Here is a 25,548-nt window from a genome sequence, read left to right on the forward strand (position 1 = left end):
ATTTGCATAAGCTTATTACTGTTTTAGTTATTTAATTTGATCTTCTTGCCAATCCTGGTGAAACTGTCAGTACCCTCATGCAGGACAGGAGTAAGCGGAAGTCCAGCTAGTTAACATAACTAGAAATCAAGAGAAGGGAGATTCAAGACAAGTTTTGACGAATTCCAAAGCATAGGTTGGTTTTCTGAGGCCATCAGTGCTACCTCTAGAATTGAATCCCTGAACTAGGAATTGTTAGAACTAGATGGTGATTGCAGAATTCGTTTGGCTCCTTCCAATGAGGGGTTCAGGCTCGGAGAGCAGCAGCGACAAGCTTGCAAGCTTGGCAGTCACCCAATGCCAAAGAAAGTTCTGACGCTCGGGTCTCCTGGCTCCCCAGTGCTTTTTCTTTTGTCTTTGAAAGTACATGATGATAATATCTTTCTTAAATATTGTGTTTACCTGCTTTAAAAATCAAAGAGTACTGAAAGCTTTATAACCAAAACATCAGCTGTCCCCACTCCTTATTTTTGTTGAAATAATATTTCATCTCCTAATATTTCTGTTGCAATCTTTCATCCCTTCTTATCCCCACCCCCCACCCCCGCCCACCAACACCATGCTTTTTGTTCTCTCTTAACCTTGTGCTTGTTCTAGAATGGTTGGAGGAGGGGAAAGAGATAAACACATTTGGTCAATCAGTCCTATTGGACAGAAGTCCAATGTCTTAACCACGCTGTCCTCCATAAGATTCTGTATCCCCAGATAACTCATTTTTTTGAAGTCAACACATGTCCAGTGCTCACGCAGCTTACCCTGAGCCTGACCTGTGCTAGTAGCTCCTGGCTCACAAGAGCGCCCGTCTGGCCTGTGTCTTGCTGTGCTAAAGGACTTGACTGAAGCCAGAGAATGATTTACATGAGAAAACAAAGAGCAGATAAGTGCAGATACGACCCCTCCCATCCACACTTGGCCAATTTCAGAAAGCTTTCACATCCACAATCTCATTTGATAGCAGCATATAATCACAGGATACGTTGTTGGGTGCTGACCGTTGAGTCAAAATCAGACACTGCTCTGTCCTGACAGGGCTGCATATTTAAAACCAGGACTGTGAATCTTCACATTCGAGGTGGTTTCTTATTTGGGTGCAGGCCAATGGAAGCTCCTTTTTCCAGGGCCAGTGAAAGTGGACTCTGGGATTTGGAGAGAGCTTACTTCTAAGAGATTTACTGAGCCTTGTTTTTCCCCCTACTCATCCTCCCCATAGATCCAAGTTTGGAATAAAGTAAGCTGCTTCTTTGAGACTGCTTACCAGTGCTTGGCTCAGTTCAAGGATAAAAAGAGAGTCAGAAACTAATAATTCTGGGGCGCCTGGGTGGCTCAGTGCGTAAAGCCTCTGCCTTCGGCTCAGGTCATGGTCTCAGGGTCCTGGGACTCTGAGCCCTTAGAGGGCTCTCTGCTCAGCAGGGAGCCTGCTTTCCTCTCTCTCTCTGCCTGCCTCCTTGCCTACCTGTGATCTCTCTCAGTCAAATAAATAAATAAAATTTAGAAAAAAAAAGAAAGAAACTAATAATTCTGAACACTTTAGTGAGGAATCCACCCAAAATCCCAAACTGAAGTCAGTTTCATTGCCTGGGCTGGAAAGAGAGATTCATTTATAAATTTATTTCTGCTGCAGTTTCCATTGTAGAAATCTCAATGAACCTCAAATCTGGATTACACTCTGGGGGGCCTCTATAGGGAGTAAGGGGACGGAGGAAGGACAACAATTCAGGCTGCAGTTTAGGCAATGTGTTAGGTTCACCTGTAAACCTAGGACCTTGAAACACTTGGATGGAGCTGGATATAAATCAGGGTAGGATTTAGGGTAGTCCTGATGGGCTCCAAAATGCCTTCTAGAAGGCTGGATGGGGTCTGAGCTCCTCTGAGAGAGCACAGAATTGGATTGTTCAGCCTCTTCTATGACCCCACCAGTAAGTAGCCCAGTCTAGTGCTATTACTGACACCAGGGACGCTAAGTTCCCCACTGTACTAAACCACTGGGAACAGTCCCAGTTGCCACACCCTCTGCTCTGCCAAGACAAGTGGGATTTGGGTCACATGGCTTTATTGCCATATGATTGATGCTGTAGAGATGAAAGCCTCTGGGTGGTAAGAGAGACCCATCCTCACAAAGTAAGAGCTGCCTGCGAGCAGGAGGGAGGAATTCCCAGATTCCTTGTAGCTATAAATCAGTGCCCCTGTGTTGAAACATACATCTCACTGCCTGAAACTCAGACTCACAAGTGAGTCAGCAATGCCTTACATGAATGGGGATGGAAGGCAAAACAATGGGAATATCACAGGCCCAAGCCACATTGACAATCTCTGAATCTTAAGAGTGCCCTTTTGAGAACATAGAACGAATTCCTCCTGAGCCTTTGGAGGGGCTCGCAAGATGTTCTTATTCCCCAGACCAAGTAGATGAGGTATATCTCAAGCCAAAGAAGACTTCAGGGTGGTTATTGCCAGATCTCATGATCTCTACTATAATTCCTCCCGCTTTATTCTCTTTCATTGATTCTTCAGTAAAGTGACCCCAGAGTTGGGACTTTGTTTTCTTCACCATAGTATCAACAGTGCCTAGATACATGGGTGATTAAAAAAAAAAAATAACACCCAGTGCAGCATCAGTCAGAGTAGACTCTGGCTGGGATGCTGAATAGGGTCCAAGTGGAAGGGTTTGGGATCTAGTCTTGACTTTGTGCCTAATTTGCTACGTGACCTGGAGCAAATCACTGGACCTTCTTAGACCTCAGTTTTCTCATCATTGAAAAGGGGGAATTTGGACTAGGCGTTGCAAACTCATATGCCTCCAGGGTCAGGTAGTTAAAGTAAATGAGTGAATCCTATAGGGTGCGGTTGTCCTGATTTTAACATGCGGATTCCACCTAAATGAGCAGCTGGTCTCAGATGGAACTACTGAGCCAGGATGTCCAGAGCATCTGACTCTTGGAGAGATGCTGAAAATCTGAATGTTTATGTGAAATCTCCTGGTGTTTAAAATACTGTGTGGGTCAAACAAACATCTCTAAGCCAGTTTTACCCTCAGACTAGAGGATTAGAAGGGCCCTCCCAGCTTGAACTTTCTGGTTCTCAAGTATGTCTTCTAAAGGAAATCTTTAAGAAATCACCTTAGTTATGGGGATTTCTGCCAGCGCACAGTGAATGCCTGTGTGTGGGCTCATGCTTGTATGACGAGCTTTTGGCTCCCATTAAAATGATGCTGTCCTGGTGGTCTTCCCCCCACCCCTCACACACACCTGCAGTGGACTGTTTGCTTGGTCTCAAGAGCCAAACCCTGAACCAAATGGGACAAGTTGCTTGTCCAGTGAGCAGTAAAGAGCAGGCTGTATTGATTAAATAGTCCTTCCCCTCATGAAGGCAAGAGTGGCCACCAGCAGTGGCTGAGCCAGAAGTCGGCTAAGTCAGGCTTGGAAACTTGATATCTTCACAGACCTTTGCTCGATATGTCCCTAAGCTGAACTGGCACTGGGAATCAAGTTCACATGATTACCAGTCTGGAGTTCTCCAACATACTTGCATTAGCGTGCTCGGGCTAATGGAACTAAGTACCACAGTCTGAGTAGCTTTTTTTTTTTTTTTTAATATTTTATTTATTTATTTGAGAGAAAGAGAGAATAAGTGGTAGGGAAGGGCAGAAGGAGAGAGAAAAGTAGACTTTCCGCTGAGCAGGAAGCCTGATGCAGGATTCCATCCCAGGACCTGGAGATCATGACCTGAGCTGAAGGCAGGCGTTTAACCGACTGAGCCACCCAGGTGCCCCAGGTAGCTTAAGCAACAGAAATGTCTTGTCTCACAGTTCTGCAGGCTGGAAGTCCAAAATCAAGGTGTCAGTAAGGTTGGATCCTTCTGAAGGCTCTGAGGGAAGGGTCTGTTCCAGGCCTCTCTCATGGTTTGTAGATGGTCATCTTCTCCCTGTGTCTTTTCACATCATCTTCCCACTGTGTCTGTCAACCTCTATGTCCAACTTTCCCTTTTTAAAAAATATAAGAACACTAGTCCTAGTTGATTAGGGCCCACCCTAATGACCTCATTTTAACGGGATCACCTCTGTCAAGACTCTACGTCCAACTAAGGTCACAGTTGGAGGTATTGGGGGGACATCAGAATTTAGGGGGGACACAATTCAACCATAACACTACTCCTTCCTGGTCTCTCACTTATTGCTTTAAACTCCAAAGCCTAAGTACCCCACTTATGCCCCTTCCTACCTGTGCCAGCTCGGTGCTTCAGGGTCTCCATACTGTTTCAGAGCTCCCTGTAAGCATGTACTCTGTAAGGACTGGGATTCACTCGAGTGGGAAAGGAGAGGGGACTCCCATCAAACACCTGTTAGGGGACATATAGGCCTTGAATGTCAGGTAATAACAGGAGACGTCAGCTCATTTTGTCTGTGAGGCATTTTCTATATACTTTTGATCCATATACAAAAACTTCAAGTATTTAAATATCGCTCAATAAGTGCCAAATTGCTGCTCCAAATGCTTCTTATGAAGCAACCTATTGAGCCCCCACGACACCCCTTTGAGGTGGGTACTTTTATTTACCTCGCTGTACCAATAAGGAATTGAGGACCAGAGAGCTTAGGAAACGTTCCCAAGTCTTAGTAACTGATGGAGTTAGGGTTTGAATCCTAATAGTTAGCTCCAGAGGCCATGCTCTTAGTCATTACCGGATAGTGACTAGAAAAGGCAGCAAATATTCTTCTTCTTGAATAGATGAGAAAAATGAAACCAAGAAGCCGAGTAATTTACAGTCACTCGGGTAAGGGGCAGAATAAAGGCAGAATTCCTGCTCTGGAAGCCACAAGGCTTCTCTCTCCAAGGGACTAAGTGTCCTGAGTCTCTTTTCCGTATCCCACTCGCTTACACAGGCCCAAAGGGAGTAGGGCCAGCCCAGAATCTCTAAACCCTTTTTTGTGGTTAACTGTCTCCATACGGCGGGGTAACTATGGGACAAGAGGAAAGGGGAGGTACCCTCTCCTCTTTAGATGTGACCTCCCAGTTTCCAAGACCACCAGCCCGGAGGCATAAAAGATCAAGACACGAGCCTGGGAATTTTCTCAGCCGGGGTTAGAAGCGGGAGAGTGAGGTAGGGAATGGGCTGGGCTGCTCTGGGCCGCCCAGGAACACAGAGGATCCTATTTCTCTCAACCCGCCAATCTCGAACGCGAGAGGGCGTGGTCATACCTGGGAGGCGGGGCCGGACGGCGGAGGGGCGGTGGCGTCCCAGGGCGAGGCGCTGACGTGAGTTCGGCGCACCTGGGTTGGGCAGGTAAGGGCCGGTGCGGGTCGCGGAGCCGAGCTCCAAGACTCTACCTGCGCAAAGCCAGGTGTGCTTGCCGGACCGATCAAGGAGAGCGGTGGCGACGGGGGATCTTAACTGGGGACGTGGTCCGCTTCTTGTCGCCGGACTGAGAAAAGGTGAGGACGCTAACTTCTGAACACTAGCTTTGGAAGGGGGTGGGGGTGGGGTTTGGGGACACACCCGCCCCAGAGTTTGTGCGGTTAGGAACCTTGCTTGAGAACATCTGTTTGTTTGGGGAGACCTTCTGGGGCTGGGTGCCTGTCGCCCTGCTTTAGGTAGCTTCTGGGCGGTCCTAGCCCTGGAGCACGCGGGGCCCCTCTCGACCCCACACTTCTCTCTACTCTCTTTCCCTCCTTTCCCTACCGGAGTGTGCCTATCTCGGCCTCTACCCACCCACCACGGGATAGAGCTACGGCGCCTCCGCCCCTCCGGTCTTACCAGCTCGCTGGCTGGGCCGCTGGCCCGAGTCCCAAAGAGGGGGATTTCCTAGGCCTGCGGGCCTTTGGTGCTGGTAGATGTTTGGGGAAATGGGGATGGGGCTGCCAGGATTTTAGCCAGTTTGTTTTTTCTCCTTGAATTTGTTTGGCAGTCAGGCCCCTATGTGGGGCCTGGGAGACACCCAGGGATTTCCAAGTAGCCAAGCTTGGTGTTGGGGAGGGTGGCGCTGGGTGTGGTCGCTCTGGGGGTGAGGCCCTCTTCGCCTGAAGGGGATGGAGGGTGGCTGTGGAAAAATGGAGAAAGTCTCCCAGCCCTGCCTGGAAAGGAGGCCCGGGGTGTCACTCTTTACACGGAGCCTGCTTTGTAGTAAAAGGGTCATCTCTGTCCCAAACCTGCTTTCCTAGTGGATATCAAAAGTGGAATCCAGGGAAGGGAGAGGGAGAAGGTGCTCCAGTAGGAGTTAGTGAAGGTTGGTGCTGACCCAGGAGAGTAGTTTAGGGTTAGATGTGTGCATAATGCATGACAGCAGCTCCCAATACCCTGAAGCTCCCTCTCACCGCCCCCAACTTCAATCCAGCAGCGAAGAAGGGCATGGGCATTATGGCGAGAGGCACAGAATTTACCCCTAAGCAGGGCTAAACTAAATGGAGGGAAGGTTGGGGAACTTGGAACTACCTGGCAAGTGTGTTCTACTCTAAGCCAAACCGCTGGCCCAATCTCAAAGCTCGGCTTTGGGGTAGTGGTGCCCCTGGAAACTAGTCTGGGCAGGGGCTGCAACTAGTGGGGGTGGGGGTTGTTTATAGAGGACCAGCTCCCTGGAATGGGTGTGTGAGAGAGGACGGTTATGCCTTGGAGAGGTTGGAAGATCCCTGCTTAGTGCCCATCGTGAGGGGAGTGGACAGGTGAGCATCTTTGTTCTTTGGCTGGGTAAGTACCTGTTGGAGACACAGGCTTTGAATTTCACTGTGATGGCAGCTAGAGATACCAGGGCTGAGTCCAGCTAGGCCAAGGTTCTGTGGGCATTGGGATTTGGGTGGTGTGAGTGTTTTGAACGAGAACTCTGATTCAGGTGTGTTTGGGGGTGGGTGTCATGGAGTCTCCTCCCTAACTACTTCCTTGGCCTTTCATGCTGCTGGGATCTTGTCAATATTTTGGTTTACTTTCTTAATGTGCAGAAGGAGGGACTTGGAAGGCAGGGTATTGTGGCAGGATTCAGTACTATGGTGTACTCTGACTCAGGAGTATTGGGTCCAAGCCCCAGATGAAGCAGTTTTCTGTGTCTCAGTTAACCCAGCTATAAAATGGGGATAATAATAGTACTACTTCCAGATCATGAGGATGAAATCATACATGTTAAATGAAAGTGCATGTAAAAAACTCTAAAGCCTATGTAGGTATGAAGGACTGTTGGTATCATAGTCTCAGCAGCTGTGAAGATGAAAAGATGAAGGGCATCATCTTTTATACCTTCCAATGGCCAAGAAAGGTCCTAGCTTCTTGTGGTTAAAGGAAATACTATGTGTAGGTGTTTTTCACTTTTTAAAGAAGATTTATTTATTTATTTGATTGAGAGAGAAAGAGAGAAGGAGCACAGGCAGGGGGAGCAGCAGGCAGAGGGAGAAGCAGCCTCCCGCTGAGCAGAGAGCCCTATGTGGGGCTCCCCGAGGACTCTGGCATCAAGACCTGAGCTGAAGGCAGATGCTTATCTGACTGAGCCGCCCAGGCGCCTCAATTTTCTTTTCATTTTGTTATAAATTGAAGCATGTCATTGTAGGAAAATGTGAATCATACACAAAAGTATATACATATGTATAAAATTCACCCATAATCCTATCACCAGGTAACCATTTGGGATGTCTTGTTACATTGGGGTATTTCTTTTACTTTTTTTTTTTTTTAAGATTTTATTTATTTATTTGACAGACAGAGATCAAAAGTGGGCAGAGAGGGAGGCAGTGGTGGGGGAGGGGAAGCAGGGTCCCTGCTGAGCAGAGAGCCCAATGTGGAGCTCGATCTGAGGACCCTGAGATCATGACCTGAGCCGAAGGCAGAAGCTTTAAACCACTGAAGGCAGAAAGGCGCCCTTTCTTTTCCTTTCTTTATATCATCTGTGTGTACGTGCATAGGTATGCAAGTACATGTTATGTTAAAGGATGGAGAGAATACTATATAGTCGATATTGTGTGCTGTATTTTCTCCCTTAACTTCATGTTGTAAACATTTCCCCAAATCCAATAAAAATTCTTCAGACACCCCGTTGTTAATGGTTGCTTAATAGTGCAGCCTGTGAATATGTAATTAGCCATTTTCCTCTGTTATTTTGGTTGCTTCCAACTTTTCCCTCTCTGCCAGTTTTTAGAGCCCTAGGTACTGGGTGGCAGGTAGGAGAGATCTTGGCTGACTCTTTTTTGACTGAGTTGGAGAGGGTTAGCAGCGATGCAGGTGGGGCATGAAGGAAGGCAGGCTGGGGCGGGGTTGTTAATGTGCAGTGCCATCTTGAGAGAAGGCTGAGAACCCAGGACTCTGGATCTTAACAATCAGTCAGTCTTTGTGATATTACTTCTTCCCTATCACTATGTGCAGGTTCCTGCGTTGACTTGGTTGCTTTAATTTTCTCTTGATGAGTTATTGATCAATTATGATAAATGCTTTTCTTCAAAGTCCATGGTCCATCTAGAACTGATTTCACATGTCTGACAAGCGTAGACACAGGACTTATGGTTTTTGCAATAGAAATTCTCAACTGTCCCTTACGAGGCTGACCAGTGTGGTGTCCATTTCCCCATTCGTCCTTCCCTTGCTCCATCCCCTTTCCAGTAGGCTGGGACTGAGGAGCAGAAGGGAGAACTTGTCCTTAGGAGAATATGCATTCTCTTCTCCTTCTAAGGTAAATGTTTTCCCCCTGGTTTGATGGCTTCCCTTGCTGCCCCACAAAGCAACCCAAACAAGGCCAAGAACATGGGTTCTGGGGACAGTTGAATACCGCATGCCAACCTGACCTGCCCACTCCAAGCTGTGCTCCCAGGGGGTAGGTTTCAGTTGCAGGACTTGTTAACTGGGTCAGAAGGCTCAGGTGAGAGCAGGTCCTGCCTTGCTCTTAAAGTGCCAGAAGCCAGCTTGATTTGGGTTTGGGTTTCCCCTGCTTGTTGGGAGTCTGGCTGGGGAAGGAAGTGGAGTTTGGGGCCACCCCCTCAGCTAAGCTCCTGTGAGTGGGAGCCTTCAGCTGACTCAACTGGTTTGGCTTCTGAACTGTGATCCAGGTGGGGACCTTCCTGGGTGTGAAGGTGACTTATTTATCTTCCTTTCCTCAGGCCGTTGTGGGGCTTGAGCAGTCCAGTGTGGATTTCTTCAGGGAGTCTGACGAAAGCCATTTCTAACCAACATAGCGTTGGACACAGTAGCTGATGGAAGTGTATTCGCTGAGGGAAGGCGATTTTGCAGACCTCACCTTAAGTAAAAACAAAGTAAAAGGAGAACACACACAACAAAAAATACCTAAACACAACATCCCTGGCAAACAATTCTCTAGGGACCAGTTTTTCCTAAAGGCACCCAGCGTGGGCAGGCCTTTGTTTCCTGCTGTGAGTGCGGGCTGTGCCGAATGTTATCTGCCGTGCCCGTGTGTTTTTATGAGGATCAATTGCAGACTTTACCCAGGCCGCCTCCTGCAACCCGTGAGTTCACTCTAGCCTCTGTGGGGAGATAAACAGACCCAGGTGGAAGAGGCCAGCTTGTCTTATGGTTGTTTTTAGCAGTCTAGGGTGAAGAGCCATAGCACTTGATTATTCTTGGGCTCCTGGACTTTTCCAGACTCAGGTGTGAGAAGGGGCCTCAGAGCGTTTGTCTTCCATGTTCCCAAGTCTTCTCCCAGCCACTGGATTGTCCTGTGCATAACCAACTTGGGACCCCTTTTTCTTGATTACAGAGTCTTTGGCCAGCACAGAGGAAGGAGAGCTGACTCGAGGCCCAGCTCTTTAGATCCCCGTGGATACACTGCCCGCTCATCTCTGTAAGTGAGGACTTGGGAACCAGGACCCACCCCTTGCCTCCTACCCCTCACCACGGTGCTGTCATTTCTTATTAAAATATTCCTGATCGTGTTGAGTTGTCTTGTCTATAAAGAAGGTGTGCTTCAAATTCTTGCCCCTATCTTTGCAGTTTCCATAACTTTTTGTCTCCTGTCTCCTGAGATGAGATTGAAAAGAGCAATTTCACTTCTCTTCCAAAGCCCTTGGTTCTTCAGGAAGGACTGTGTTCCAGCGGGGATGATGTCATCTTTTATTATTTTCCTGCTTCAGGATTTAAATAGGAGAAATGTGATCTACTTACATGATAAGTCTGATTTGGCTAGAACATGAAGTATAAATGGCTTTGGAATAAGAATCAAAAGAACCTTTTAACCTCTTTTCTTTTCTTCCCCACCTGGCACAGTCTATTCCCATATTTAGTTTCTTTGCTGTAATCTAATGAAACTGTAGCTCTATCATACGGGAACAGTGGCTGGGAAAAGTTCCCAGAGGCTGGCCTAATTCTCCTGCTCTCCCTACTCTCTACCCTCCCTCCCCCTCCCCCTAGATCATGGCCCTCCACCCCCGCAGAGTTCGGCTGAAGCCCTGGCTGGTGGCCCAGGTGGATAGTGGCCTGTACCCTGGGCTCATCTGGCTACACAGGGACTCCAAACGCTTCCAGATTCCCTGGAAACATGCCACCCGGCATAGCCCCCAACAAGAGGAGGAAAATACCATTTTCAAGGTAAAGGGCTTCTTCCACCATCTGACTTAAAATGCTTTCCAGTTCTGTCAGAGCTTTCTGGGCTTTTCGGTTGTTGTTTTGTTCCGCTTTCTATTTTGGCATGAGGAGTACCAAATGCTGATGCCTCAGAGAGAATGTTTATGAAGGGGGTGCCCAAGCTTAGGCACAGTAATTTCTCTTGCTGGGGCACGTCTGTGATGTTTGAGGGTGTTTATTCTTTCCCACTGGCTAAAGGTACTCAACTCATATCCCAAAAGATCCCGGGTGCAGTTGGTAAAACTGCAAGTGATTGTGTTGGTGTGTTTGTTCCAAAAGCTCCCGAGGGCCAGCAAATGACCCTTGCTCTTCATGCCCTCAGGGCTCTGGCTATGAAGAGAGGTGCTTGGGCCTGGGAATGACTCTCCAGACAGGGCAGAACTACTGATTGTTGGCAGCCTCCTAACATAGCCTGTAGGATGGATGAGGAGGGCCCTCTGCATGGTGTTCTTTTGATTTAAAATACCTTGCCCCGTGCATAACCTCTGCTTAAAACTTAATGGTGATCTAGTACAGGTTTTTCTTCTACAAATATGTTTTCTTAAACAAAAAATAGCTCTGATGTGAGCGTTGTTTTACTTAACAGAAAACAAGATTTAATCACACTGCATTTTACAAAATTCAGTGTAGCCGAAGTTTGGCTTAAGGCAGAAGTAGGTGGGAAGCTGGTCACGGGAAGGGGTGGAATGTGGTTTCTAATTCCAGACCCTGTGCCTTTGCTTCCGACCAACTTCTCTGTGCTGGTCAGCCTTCTGCCTCGTGAGTTACTTTAGTTCCTGCATCTCCAAGACACGGAGGAGTGAGTTTAGCTTTTTCTTCCTTTATAAGCTGGAAGTCAGAAGTGAAATGTAGTCCCTACCCTGGGCCTCTCAAGATTGACGCCCCAGTTCTTGCTGAGATTGGATCAGAAGATGTGGGCTCACCCCTCAAAGGAGAGCCGTCCTAGAGATGTTTCCCACCCAACCCTGTTATATCAGGTGTAGACACGAGAGGCAGAGGGAAAATTGGCCTGAAAGCACTTAGAAGGAAAGTAAATGAGCGCTTTTAATTTGAAAAATGATAGGGAAAAACATCTGTAAACCAGCCCCAGTGACTGAAGCCGGCACTGGGAGGGAATGGGCCTGCCTCAGCACAGCCGGCCTCTGTCTGTGGCCATGGTCTGAAACTGCATTTGCTATTGGTGGCTGGGAGTGGCTGGCCGTGGGGGGAGAGGCTGGTTTCTGAAAGCCTCACTCACGAGAGTGGTCTGCGCTCAGGGCTTGAGAAAAACATGGCTGCGGGAAGCTTGTCTTGCTTATGTTTGTATCTCTGTTTGCAGAATGCTAAGGGAGGGCCTTAAAAGTCAGGAGAAGAGTGAGGGCACTTTTACAGATCCCAAGTTCTGACAGGCCTTGGGCAGGATTTGTGGGAGCAGGAAGGAGGCAGGGGACCACTAGCATTAAATGGGTGCCTGCTCTGTATCCCTTGTCCATTGTCTCATTGAATTCTCAGCAACTGTGTAAGGGAGGTATTACCCAGTGTTGTAGGTGCAGAGGCTGAGTCTCTGAGGTGCTAAATAACTTGCCCAAATCACACAGCTAGTGAGGGGTCTGGCCAGGATTTGAACCCAAGCCTGTCTGCTCCCCCATTACCATCTACTCCATTCTGACCAGGAATTGGAAGTCCTGGTTTCAGATCCTACCATCAGTTGCACTTATGGTCTTGAACATGTCACATAATCTTTTTGGGCTTTAGCTTCCCCTTCAGTAAAATGGGGGATGAAACCAGTCTTGCCTGCCTCACAGGATTGTTATGAGAATTGAGTGAAATAATGTGTAGGGAGGGACTAGTGAATTACCAATTAAAATACAGAGGTTACTTCCATTTCTGGAAGAGAAGTAGTAGGGACCTGCACAGTGACCTGAGTGTCAGAAGCAAGACCCAGAATGGGTTGAGTATGTCCTGTTTATAAATCACTATGATTGCCATGGGGTGGGTAGCCCCGCTGCTGCATCGCCCTCTGCGTGGGTCCTGAGGAGGAATGGCCGTGTTGTGAGCCAGAAGGCTGCGGCTGTGGTTCTGGCTTAGTTTGGCTGCTCTCCATGGAGGGGCAGGGATTTAAGGAGCCACAGAAATATTTAGACCTGAGCCAAAGTCAGCACAGCCCAAGCCGGGGGGGCGGGGCCAGAGCAGGAGTGGGTACCAGGGATCAAATACACGGAAGGGAAGATGCAGTGAGCCAGCGGTCAAGTACCACCAGGCACCACTAGAGATGCGCTTCTCAGATACTGCGGACCAGTGACATCAACATCCCCTGTAGGGAGCTGGATGGCACGGAGCCAGCCCAGCCAGCTGGGGCAGCACCCATTTCTCAGACCTCCACATTCTGTACTGCAGAACTACACTGCAGGTGCTCGAGTCTGAGGACATGGTAAGAAGTAAATCTGAATTAGAAGAGGAGGACTGAAATTTGTTTTGGAAAAAACTTCCTGATGATTGTCAGGGTCTGGGGCAGGGAGTGACTGAGGGAGGTCAGAGATCTCAAAGGATGGGGCAGAAAATTTCCATTTCAGCTTGAGGTCAGAAGCAGAGGCAAGGAGTTGGAACTGGACATGAGCCCTGTCCATTTCCACAAGCTGGGGTGTGATTCCTGGTCTTGAGGTCTCTGCTAATGACATCCCCCTTTTCTGCACCAGAAGGTAACATCCTGAAGAAAGCATAGAACTCTGAGAGTGTTAGTAGGGGGGGAGAGTGGATAGCCCATGAGTGGAAACACACATGCCTCTGCACCCAGAAATGGAGAACCAGTGAGGAGGAGTCAAAGCAGTTTTAGCTCATACCTGGTGTTTGCAGCAAAGTATTTCCAATGAAGTGGGACTTTGAGGAACTAGGGAAGGGCAAAGGGTGTGGGATCAGTCCAGTGAGGCCCTCTGCCTCCAGCTGGACTCCCAGACTGTGCTGCCTTGCCCTCCGACAGGCTATTATTCCTAAAGGCACTTGTTTTCTACAGTTATTTATGCATCAGATTGAAGAATGTAGGGGGAGGGAACAGCAAGGCCAAACTCCTCATATCACATGGCGTCTCCCTTTGTCATCTTATGAAAGTAATTAATGTAAAAAACAAGCCAAAAAAAAAATTGACCTGAAATCCTGCTATCCAAAGTTACCATTAGCATTTTGGGGTATATAGCGGACACTTGAACATGGGTTGGAACTGCATGGGTCCACTTATTTATTTATTTATTTATTTACTTACTTACTTAATAATCTCTATACTCAACATGGGGCCCCAACTCATGACCTGGAGACCAAGAACTGCATGCTTCTCTAACTGAGCGAACCAGACACCCCTGTACATGTCCACTTACGTGCAGATTTTCTTTCCATGAGTATAGTACTATAAATTATATTTTCTCTTCCTTATGATTTTCTTAATAGCATTTCCTTTTCTCTAGCTTGCTTTATTATAAGAATATAGTCTATAGTATAAAAAATGTGTATTAATCAGCTGTTACCAGTTTTGGGGAGTCAAAAATTAAATATGTGGATTTTTGACAGTGCAGAGGGTCAGTATTCCTGACTCCTGTATTGTTCAAAGGTGAACTGTATTTTTTCCAGGCCCTTCTTTATTTCTAACCTTTATTATAGCCACTCTTGACAGGTGGTGCTGGCACCAACAGTTGAGATAAGGCTCCTCCTTTCAAAAGATTATGTTTGCATATGGCTTAATGTCCCTCTGGTGCTGCCTGGCCAGGGCCTGAGGGTGGGGCTTCCTGCTGCAGCCTCTGTAAGTGGGGATGGGGATGGCGGGGCAGTCAGGCCCGGGTGTATGTGCTCATGTGTATGAGAGAGGGTGAACACATTCGGCAGTATTTCTGGGCAACGGCAGGCATTCACTGTGGTTTCCTGTTCCTTAGGCCTGGGCTGTGGAGACAGGGAAATACCAGGAAGGGGTGGATGACCCTGACCCAGCTAAATGGAAGGCCCAGCTCCGCTGTGCTCTCAACAAGAGCAGGGAATTCAACCTGATGTACGATGGCACCAAGGAGGTACCCATGAACCCGGTGAAGATATACCAAGTGTGTGACATCCCGCAGCCTCAGGGATCAATCATTAACCCAGGTGAGGCCCCAGCTGCTGGCAGGACAGGTGGACAATAAGCCAGGTTCTGGGCTGGACTCTTTAAAGAGATAGTTGACTTGAACATCACTTACAGAGTTTAATTACAAAGCAAGAAAGCCTTTCTCTAGGAAGGACCTGGAGAACAGAAGATACGTCAGCAAAATATTCTTGTTCACTTAGGGGAATAGTTACTAGCCTGACTGTTTAAAAGAATGAGAAAGTAGAGGGAGGATAGAGACCTACTGTAGGAAGAGCTTCCCTTGGGACTCAACACTGAGAGGAGAGGTCAGGTGGTTTTGAAGATGGAGGAATTAAAAACTTAGGAGGTTTGAGTTCTGAATCTGGCTCTTATCACTTTGCTCCTTATGGGACATGGAATCTAGTCATTTGACCTTTGAGCCTCAGTTTCTTCAGTGGTAAAATCTGGGTTCTCATCTTTCCTGCCTACCTCAAAGACTGTTGTAAGACTCAATTGACATGACATTTTAAAGCTATTAAGTTCCCTTTACAAATGTTGGATGAGTGATTATTTAATTTGTAGGATACTTTTCCTAAGAGAATACCACCCGATCCTCCTGTTTACCCAGTGCTTTGGAAGTACCGAGAGCCGGGTGATTTAGACTTGTTCTCCAATGGATCTAGTGAGGCCCTGCCAAGAGGGAAGGGTCTGTCCTCACATTAAGCTTACAAAGGGGAGAAGTTGTGTCCTTGAGTCCTTAAAAGGGAAGCTAATGTGTAGCAAGAGGTTTAAAGGTGGGAATTAAGAGATTTCTAAGAAAGGGGATAGGGTCTGCAGTTCCTGGGTAGGAGAGAAGAGAGCTTACATTAGAGCTCAGTAGGAGGAGTTAGAGCCAGAGGTTAATACACCTTTGGTTCCCACTCTTTTTGGCTAGGGCATTGGGGGTGCCTATTGAGCTCTGGATGCCTCTGTACTAATAATACCTAGCATATACAGCAGATCAGCTATAAGGATGACAGTGCAACCCCAGAGGCTCACTTGTGGGCTGATGTGTTTGTTTCTTGTTAGGATCCACTGGGTCTGCTCCTTGGGATGAGAAGGATAATGATGTAGATGAAGAAGATGAAGAAGATGAGCTTGATCAGTCACAGCACCATGTTCCCATCCAGGACACTTTCCCCTTCCTGAACATCAATGGTGAGTGGGGATGGTCAGTGGTGGTACAGAAGAATGAAGAGGGTGGAACAGGCTTTGACTTAACAACTACTGACTCCTCAGCCCCAGCTGCACTGGGAGCAGTGATGAGGCCTTGTGGCCAAGCTGCTGGTCTACTAACAAGTAGGGGCCATAGACAGGGGAACTCTGCTGGCCCAGTTATCCCATATCTCTATGCAGCTTCCAGGCATAGAGAACATCTTCAGAATCTTACAGATAATTCAGAGAAATTAAACAAATTCATTCTTAGTCCCACATAAAAATATATCAGTTGTTATAAATTGCGCTAATTTCCTTAAAGCCAACTGTAGATATCATTTTGACGAATTATATGCAAAGTCTTCCACTACTTCCCTTGATATAAATTTTGTGTCACTTTCTTAGCAGGGTATCTACTCTGCTAAGGCTATGTCCTGGGAAACTTGTGGTTTCTACAATACTTGGCTTTGATAGAATTTATCTGCAAGAGACTTTTTGCTTCTTTTATGCTCTTTTTGAATTCAGCTTCCCAGGAAAAATGAGTTGAGGGGTTGGAAGGTCACTGTAACAGAGCAGGTACTGACTCTTCCATTGCACATTCTGAGGATGCTCAAATACAAGGTGAAGTGCTCTTCAGCATCTTCACTTGAACTGTCGACTGAAATGCTCCTAGTCTAATGCCATGCACTAGTTGAGTTGAGAAGCTCATCACTCCATTTCTAGTTCCATCGGGCTGCTCTGGGTCAAATGAGATACGTATGCCACTTAGAAAATGTTATCGAAATGATTCCTTTGGGAGTTTGGAGTCCCCTACTTTAGGTGATTCCCTTACCTTTAAGAATCAGGAAATAACTCTTATTTTCTGTCCACCTGCCCTCCTTCACTTAACCTGCTATTTATATCTTTACAACCAAGGGATGAGTACAGAAAATTATCATTGAGCTCTCTCAGGTCAATATTGTCACATGCTACATTCCCACTTAGTGATTTGAGTTGGATATCTGGAAATATGAGATTTGTTCCAAATCCTTGGCTGATTCATTCTGTTATTTTCACCCATTAAAAGGGTGCAACCTATTTCCAGGTCCCTGATTTCATATTTTCTGTTCATATTTTACCAAAGCAAATTTTTTTTGCCTTATGTTAGGGGTTGCTTTGGATCATTTTGGAAAGATGTGGGACATCTATTTAAAAAGGGGCACCTGGGTGGCTCAGTTGGTTGGCCGTCCCACTCTTGATTTCAACTCAGGTCATGATCTAAAGGTTTTGGGATCCAGCCCCAAGTTGGGCTCCCTGCTCGGGGGCGGGGGGAGTCTGCTTAAGGATTCACTCTGTCTCTTTCCCCCTCCCCTCGTTTGTGCACATGCTGTTTCTCAAATAAATAAATAAATCTTTAAAAATAAAAAATAAAAACAAAAAAGGAAAATGGGTACATTGATTTAACCAGACTTTTGCACAAACGGTCAAAGAAACATTACTTCTATGATTTCAGAGCCCTTGGGGCAGAGGAAGAAGAATTGTTGAAGAATAGATGCCTAAGAGGTGAGGCTAGGAGGAGAAATCTCTAGACTTTGGAGTGAACCAACTTTGAGAATAGCAAGAAATAGGATGGGTATTTCATTTTCTTTCCTAAAAGCTATTAATTGGATACTTTTGAATAAATATTGGTCTTACATGTTTTAAAATTCATAATGGTACCAAAAGGTTTTCCTTCCTTTCTGTCTCTGACCCTCTGTTTGGTTTCCCTGGAAGAAACTGATTCTTTTAGATTTTTTGATACCCTTCCAGATGTTTTGTGCATGTAAAAGTATTTGTGTTTATTTATTTTATTTTTATTTTGAAAAGATTTTATTTATTTATTTGATGGAGAAACACAGTGAAGGAGGGAACACAAGCAGGGGGAGTGGGAGAGGGAGAAGCAGGCTCCCCAAGGGGAAGGGAGCCCGATGTAGGGCTTGATCCCAGGACCCTGGGATCATGACCGGAACTGGAGGCAGACACTTAACTGACTGAGCCACCCAGGTACCCCAGTATTTGTTTGTTGTTGTTGTTTTTTTTTTTTATTTGCAGATTTTCTTTTTTTTTCCAATTTATTTATTTTCAGAAAGTATTTGTTTGTTTTTAATGGAATTTCTATATACCCAAAGATAATCAACTAATTCAATTGAGTTCATTTTATAGAAGAGTTCATTTTGTAGAAGACAGCCAACTTCTATGTAATTGCTGGGTTGCTGGGGTGAAAATCTGTAACAGGGAACCTTTCATTTATGCTCATTCGAATTTAATCCCAGAGAATACTCATATGTTTTGGTTATCTTCAGCAAATGCACGTTTTCAGAACTTTGAGTTTATGGGAGAATTAATATGATTAGGAAGTAGAAGCAGGAGAACTGTATCTCTTTTTGTGTCAGTTGTGGAAATCATTGATGGGCAGCCACATGGAGTCATAGTCCAGTGTTTGACTCTTGTCTGTCAGCCTTGTTAGGTTTTAAAGCCCCGAGCCAGGTGATGTACAAACGTGGTGCCCCTGCCTGCTCACCCACAGCTTTCTGTTCTAGGTTCTCCCATGGCACCAGCCAATGTGGGCGACTGCAGCCCTGAAGCAGTGTGGCCCAAAACTGAGCCTCTGGAAATAGATGTACCCCAGGCACCTATACAGCCCTTTTATAGCTCTCCAGAGCTGTGGATCAGCTCTCTCCCAAGTAAGTGAGACTTGATCTTTCTAGCTGGGTCTTCAGCTCCTATTACAGTCCCTTTTCCTGCCCCACCTTCTGCCTCCATTTCTTTGCCATATATAGAATAGCTACCCGTCCTATAGGCAGCCTCTGTCTGGTTCCTGACTGGCTGATGAGTCATCAGGGAAGAAGTAAAGAAACATTAGTTCGTATCTACCTGCCCATGGGGATGCTGTGATTAGTTGCAGCTCAGGGTTACTCACCTGCTAGGTGAGTGGAAGGCCTGGGTTCATCAGTTTGTCTAGGGGATCTGGGCTTAAGGCCAGTTGAGGGACAGGAAGATTAATGGCCATGAATTTGATCAAGAAGGTTCTTGGATTTTGTGGGGCTTTTGCAAGGGAGAAAATCATTCTGAATTGAACACAAATTGATCTCAATGAAGAACCAGTGTCACTGCCCCATATCCCTTTCATGGTATGCATGGTGGTAGTGGGGATGGGGTGAAGGGTGGGAATGTGAAGGCTAGTATTTGGTCCAAGAGAGAAATAGCTTTGATAAGACCTGTAAGGTTCAGTGGAGGCTTGATGAGTAAAAATTTACTTTGCCATGAGCTGTGTGCCCTTTTATGGTAAGTTGTTAGAACAAATCCTCAGAGTGTGCTCATGTGTGTAATTTTCAGAAAGATAAGATGGCTTGGTATTTTTTCTTACTCTTCTGATTTCTTTTAAAATGAGCCAAAAATGGGACACAAACTAGATAACCTTAGTTTTTAGCTGCTTCCATGTCCACTGATGTGAACACTTCAGTCAGTATAAATGAGGAGACTGAACCAAGAAGTTTGCTTGGAGAAATTCTAGCCCTTAGGGTGTAATGATTAAACAGAGATAGTATATGTGGACCTTGAACTATCTGCTTTTAAGGTAGTCTTTTGAATGAATAGTACAGGGATAGGTTGATGTCTTCCTTTGTTGCAGGAAGGATAACGGTGGTGGTGACCTTCCTGAATGCTGGTCGAAAGGTGGCTTGATCTTGATGGACTTGGATGAGTCCCAGGCAGAGCATTAGAGCAGGACTCTCACTGTATTCTCTCACCTTGCAGTGACTGACTTGGACATCAAGTTTCAGTACCGTGGGAAGGAATATGGGCAGACCATGACCGTGAGCAACCCCCAGGGCTGCCGGCTCTTCTATGGGGACCTGGGTCCCATGCCTGACCAAGAGGAACTCTTTGGTCCTGTCAGTCTGGAGCAGGTGAAGTTCCCAGGTCCAGAGCACATCACCAATGAGAAGCAGAAGCTGTTCACCAGTAAGCTGCTAGATGTCATGGACAGAGGACTGATCCTGGAGGTCAGCGGTCATGCCATTTATGCCATCAGGCTGTGCCAGTGCAAAGTGTACTGGTCTGGGCCATGTGCCCCATCGCTTGTTGCCCCCAACCTGATTGAGAGACAAAAGAAGGTCAAACTATTTTGCCTGGAAACGTTCCTTAGTGGTAAGTCTTTCTTCAGAATGTTGGTGGTTGGGGGCTTCACCCCACAAGTAGGTTTTCCACCTTCCCAACCCCCTTTCCTGGCTCTTCAGGTATCTTAAAAAAAACTCCTGGAGGAAGTAAAGGTAGAAGAGAAACTTAGTTCTGAGAAATGAAAGTGACCTGTGCAACAAAGAAGGGCATTTCACTCCAAAGCTATGTACTTGGAAGTTAATTTTAGTTTGGTTGTGGCTCCTTTAGTGGCAGAGGAGGGAGACAGCCTTGTTATTACTGCCAGATGCTGCCACTGCCACCTTAACTTTGGAAGTTGACTTCATCATAATCAGCAAAACATACTCTTCCCATTTGGGAAATACCAAGTGGCAAATTCAAGCAAATAGATTTAGGAAGAACACTGAGATGTGGATTTTACAATACAATTTGAACCCCAGGTCTAGTTCAGTGATATCCTCAGAACCCTCAGAAATGATAAAAGTGTTCTTATTTGTGTTGTCCACAATGGCTCACATGGGGCAACTGAGCACATGAATGTGACTCATATGACTAAGGAACTATTTAATTTTAGTTAATTTAAATGTAATAGCCACATGTGGCTAGTGACCACTAAATTGGGCAGCCCAGAAGATGGTATTTTACTGAGTGGATATGGAATGGCCAAGTATACCAAGTTTGCTTTTCCACCGTCTACAGATCTCATTGCCCACCAGAAAGGACAGATAGAGAAGCAGCCACCATTTGAGATCTACTTATGCTTTGGGGAAGAATGGCCAGATGGGAAACCCCTGGAAAGGAAACTCATCTTGGTTCAGGTGAGGATATAAGGATATGTCAACAACTCTTTGCCTTTTTACCAGTGCTTTAGCTCTAGGACTGGGATTGTGCTGAGCAAAGATCCATCAACTTATGTATGTTTTAATCCCATCAAATAGAATAGTAGACTCAAGTTTTGTTTACTGTAGGAACCAAGTAGGTCCTACCAAAGTAGGACCAAGCTGGAGCACACGGGTGCTCAAAATGGATGACTGGTTTAGTGAAGACCTTACCTTGCATTCTCTTACTGCCATTAGAGTCTTGCTAAAACCTAACAGGATATGGTCCTTTCTAGCTCTTTTAGAAAGACCTTTTGAGTTACTTTTAAGAGTGTAGCCTTATTCTAGTAAGTGGCAGCAAGACCACTTGGGTTTGGTCCCTGGATTTTTTTTTTTAAGATTTTATTTATTTATTTGACAGATAGAGATCACAAGTAGACAGGCAGGCAGAGAGAGAGAGAGAGAGGGAAGCAGGCTCCCTGCTGAGCAGAGAGCCCGATGTGGGACTCGATCCCAGGACCCTGAGATCATGACCCGAGCTGAAGGCAATGGCTTAACCCACTGAGCCACCCAGGCGCCCTGGTCCCTGGATTTTTAAAAAAAAGATAGTCAACAGATGAAATGTGGGTAAGAGACTTCCTAAATAAGCAGCTGTTTATTTAGGCATGTGATGTAATGAAACATATAGGTTCTTTACCTTCATTTGAACCAAGTTCTAGAGTGAGCCTTAGCAAGATGGTCTAGAGAGAAGGCATACACTTTATCATAAGGGGTGGCAGCTTTCCCAGGACCTCACTGGTGCTTTCTATCATTTTGAGTCCCTCCTGCTGTTTTAAAATACCTTCTCTTCAGTGGATACCTGTGTGTTCTGTGTCCTGAACAGGTCATTCCAGTGGTAGCTCGGATGATCTACGAGATGTTTTCTGGTGATTTTACACGGTCCTTTGACAGTGGCAGTGTCCGCCTGCAGATCTCAACTCCAGACATCAAAGATAACATCGTTGCTCAACTGAAGCAGCTGTACCGCATCCTCCAAACCCAAGAAAGCTGGCAGCCCATGCAGCCCGCCCCCAGCATGCAACTCCCCCCTGCCCTGCCAGCCCAGTAATCATGAATGCCATCTTTTTTTTTTTTTTTTACAATATTGTACATAGCGGTATTTTTTATTATTCAGATTTACCCAGCTTTTGAACCTCTTCTTTCTAACAATGTTAGTGGCCTTCAGTTCTCCACAGTATGCCTGGCTTTTAAAGTTGATTTAATTTATGGAAAAAAATCACCTTTCATATTCCCCCTTTCTTTTTGAAACCTCCCAGTGTTAGTGTAATGTAGTAGAGGGAGATTTGGCCTGGGACTTTGGACACCAGCATTCTAGCTGCAGCTCTGCTTCAGTGACCTTGAACTACCAACTCATTTAACCTCTAGGCTTCAGATTCATTCTTGTAAAACGAAGGGGTTGGAACAGTGCCTGAAATAATGCCAGTTAAAACTCTGACAGGATGACTTCATTCTACTTGTACAAGGCCTGGAATAGAACCCTTCTGCATTGTTCTTGCACCACATTTTTTTCTTGCTTTCATTAAAGTTCCCTCAAGCACTGATTTGTCCAAGATTGATCTCCGTTTGACCTGTTCTGCTAGTATAGGAAGCTGGCTCCCTGTCGGAGTAAGTGAGAGGGAGGGGAGCTGGCTGGTTGCTTAGGAACCAAGCTTGATATCTAAATAGAAATAGGTGCCAAAGTCTGAAAAGTCACCTGGTCTGTGGAGTAAACGCTCATAAACTGAGCTCCTCAAGGGAATCTGTCAGCAGGCGGCCTAGGGATTCTGCACAGTTGGTTGTCAGGTGTTTACCTTGCCACCACTCAATAACACTCAGAGTGTGGTAGGTGAGAGTGCATGACTCAGTGGTACCTTTCAGAGAGGATAGAGCTTTTTCTTCTTTCTTCTTTGAGGAAGAGCTGGGAGTGAGCTGGGCATTTAGGACAAATTCCTGACTGAAAAAGGGACAGTTCCTTTTTGTTTGAAAACTTTTACAGTTTTGCTATTGTTTGGACTTTTTGCAGTTGAAAAATTGGGGTATTCAGGGTTAAGGAGGACTGGGCAGTGCTCTTCTGCCAAAGGCTCATCTGGCCAAATCTACTTGTCCCCCTTCTTGTGGAGGTAGCTGGGTGTGAGCTATTCAGGTGAAGAGTGGTGTAGAACACTAGAGCTATGGCTGCCACAGACTCGTCTTATCTATTAACTCTTGCTCCGTCTTCCATTTTTTTGCCTTACCCCCAACCTTTAAAAAAAAAAAAAAGACAGTATAATTTAAACTCCAAGACCTAAATGGAAAGCAAGATATTAATCTCTGGTTGCAGGCCTCTAATGCTCTTGAATTCTGATGCCTCTTTGTGCCAGGCCATTACAAGAAAACCCATGTCTAGTGTACTACCCTTAAACTAGGCCATCCAGGCTATCCCCTACTTGCTACTGTAGTTGAACTAGCTGAAAAATCAGGTAGCTTCAAAAGCCATAAGCTCAGTTTGGTTACAGGTGGCGGTGGGACTTACTTAGAATGCTGAAGCTATGGTTTTAGGATCTCTAAGGGATGTAGTGGGATCTGCTGTTAAACTAAAGCATGACCAAGAGAAATCTGGGTAAATGTCAGGTGCTCAGCTGTGAGCAGCATTTGGGCTTCTAGAGACCAGGAAACATGCAAGGTACAGAAACGTTGTAATTTGGGGTCATTTTGGTTGAGTGGGTAACATGGGGGATTTGATTTTTGGTGTCTGGATAACTCTGTAACTGCACAGCTCAAAGTTAAAAAGAGCCCACTGTAGGTAAAGTGGGAGGGCAACTGCTAGATCTGGGTTGTCCTTTTCCCTTATGCTGTGAAACACTAATAGCCAGGCTCTCCATCTGGATAGAGGCCCAGAAAATATGAGCTGGCAAAAGGTGATGAAGATTGTGTTCTGAAGAGCCAGGAAGGATCAAACTTGTATGTAACTGTAATGAAAAGTTTACAAAGATGCCAGAGGAATGGATGAGTAGTTTTATGTAGTCTTAACTAGAGAGACCAGTTTCTTCTATGTTTTTTATTGTTTTCAGAATGCTGGAGAAAAGTGCCTGGTGGCTCAGTTGGTTAAGAGCTGGACTCAGGGTCATGAGATTGAGCCCCACATCAGGCTCCATGCTCAGTGGGGAGTCTGCTTGAGATTCTCTTTTTGCTCTTCCTCTCCCCGCCCCCACTCACTCTAATAATAAATACATTTTTCAAAAAAACAAACAAAAAAAACACTGGGTGAGTGTGTGCAGGCTGTTCACTGATCTCCCTCACTGCTCCTTCTCTGGTCCCGATGGATAGATACCAGGTGCCTTTTCTTTCTTAGAGACTGTTAGCTTTGGTTGCTACGCCACACACTGTCTTGGTGTGGTCTACTTTCTTGCCTCCACCTTGCTTAAGAGTGGAAGGGGAATTAGATGGTGTCACCAGCTCTTCTTTTTGTTCTCTGTCCACCCCGCTAAACTGGATTAGCTCAAAGTTAAACAGAACAAAACACTGTAGGTAATTTGGAGGGCGACGGTTGGATCTGGGCTTGTTCCTTCCCCATATAATTCGATCTCTGGTTATATGTTCCCATATCATCCTATACTTCCTTTTTCAGAATAATCAATTCCCTTGTAATTGCTTAGCATCTGTGTCCTATTTGACTACCAACTTGCTGAAGGTAGGGACTATTTGTCTTGGACTCTGTTGCCAGTGTCTGGTGCATACTATTTTCTCAAATAGAACTGATCCTTGAACAACACAGGTGTGAGCTGCACAGGCCCACTTACACCCAGATTGTTTTTTTGATAAATATAGTACAGTACTGTAAATGTATTATGATTTTTTAGTGTTTTCTTTTTCCCTAGATTACTTTATTATAAGAATACAGTATATAATGTTGCTATAACAAAAATATCTGTTGACTCTTTGTATTACTGGAAAGGCTTCTGGTCGATAGTAGGCTATTAGTAAAGTTCTGGGAGAGTTAAAAGTTATATTCAGAGTTCCTGCTGTGTGGGGCACCCCCTACCGCCTGAGTTGTTCAAGGGTCACCTGTATTTGTTGTTAGAATAAATGAATGAACTAAATAAATAAGTCTTTCATTTTACAGATTTATTGCTAAGGACCATGGGAAAATAAAATAAATCTGGGGAAGGAAAAAAATCGAAAAATTGGTTTCTAGTCTCTGTTTCTGACTCCCTCTGAGCTAAAAACCAGCGTTAGACTGGGAGCTCCACACGCTGATCCTCCTTCCACGCTAGCCCCATCTTTACTCCATACTTGTCTATTTTCACCTTCCGAAGACACCACCAAGGTAGAGCAAGGAGTGGAGCCTCCAGTGTCGGAGCCCGCAGTTCCCTTTGCCTCTGTCCTGCCCACATAGCAATGAAGTTAGGCCGTTTTCTCAGCTGAGCATTCTCAAGAAATTCTTGCCCTAGGGCTGGCAGTTTAGGTGTTAGCCCTTCAGTGAAACACTTCCTTCTTACCGGCCTGATTGAAAAGCTTCTGCCTCTGTTCATTTCTCATGTGAAGCCAGAAAACTGAAATTTCTCGAACTTGAGCCCGTGAAGGTGGGGTTTCTGTGTATTTTGTACGTTGTAAGAATACTGCCAGCGCCCAGAAGCATGCCTGGCACACATTTATTCCGAGTGAACAGTGCCCATGCCCTTCACACCCAGCTTCGAGACGGCAAATCTTGGGCAGGACAGCCCT

The 25,548-nt window shown here is 45.8% G+C and overlaps 1 protein-coding gene across 1 annotated transcript; it reads left to right on the top strand.

Annotated features, from left to right (window-relative positions):
• Nucleotides 1-5,278: 5,278 nt before the first annotated feature.
• Nucleotides 5,279-22,415, top strand: IRF6 (interferon regulatory factor 6). Its single transcript, XM_044267478.1, has 9 exons — nt 5,279-5,468; nt 9,716-9,799; nt 10,366-10,542; nt 14,475-14,679; nt 15,707-15,835; nt 18,391-18,534; nt 19,607-19,999; nt 20,687-20,805; nt 21,689-22,415. The coding sequence occupies exons 3-9, from the start codon at nt 10,369-10,371 to the stop codon at nt 21,911-21,913; spliced, it is 1,389 nt and encodes a 462-aa protein (XP_044123413.1). The 5' UTR covers nt 5,279-5,468; nt 9,716-9,799; nt 10,366-10,368; the 3' UTR covers nt 21,914-22,415.
• The last annotated feature ends 3,133 nt before the right edge of the window (nt 22,416-25,548 follow it).

This window comes from Neovison vison, chromosome 10 (assembly GCF_020171115.1).
Source record: "Neovison vison isolate M4711 chromosome 10, ASM_NN_V1, whole genome shotgun sequence".
Taxonomy (NCBI): domain Eukaryota; kingdom Metazoa; phylum Chordata; class Mammalia; order Carnivora; family Mustelidae; genus Neogale; species Neogale vison.

Excerpts from the sequence above, each read along its gene's own strand:
- IRF6 (XM_044267478.1), top strand. The coding sequence starts at position 10,369 with ATGGCCCTCCACCCCCGCAGAGTTCGGCTGAAGCCCTGGCTGGTGGCC. Across the intron at positions 15,836-18,390 it reads CCCCTTCCTGAACATCAATG|GTTCTCCCATGGCACCAGCC; the intron begins GTGAGTGGGGAT and ends TTTCTGTTCTAG. Across the intron at positions 18,535-19,606 it reads GTGGATCAGCTCTCTCCCAA|TGACTGACTTGGACATCAAG; the intron begins GTAAGTGAGACT and ends CTCACCTTGCAG.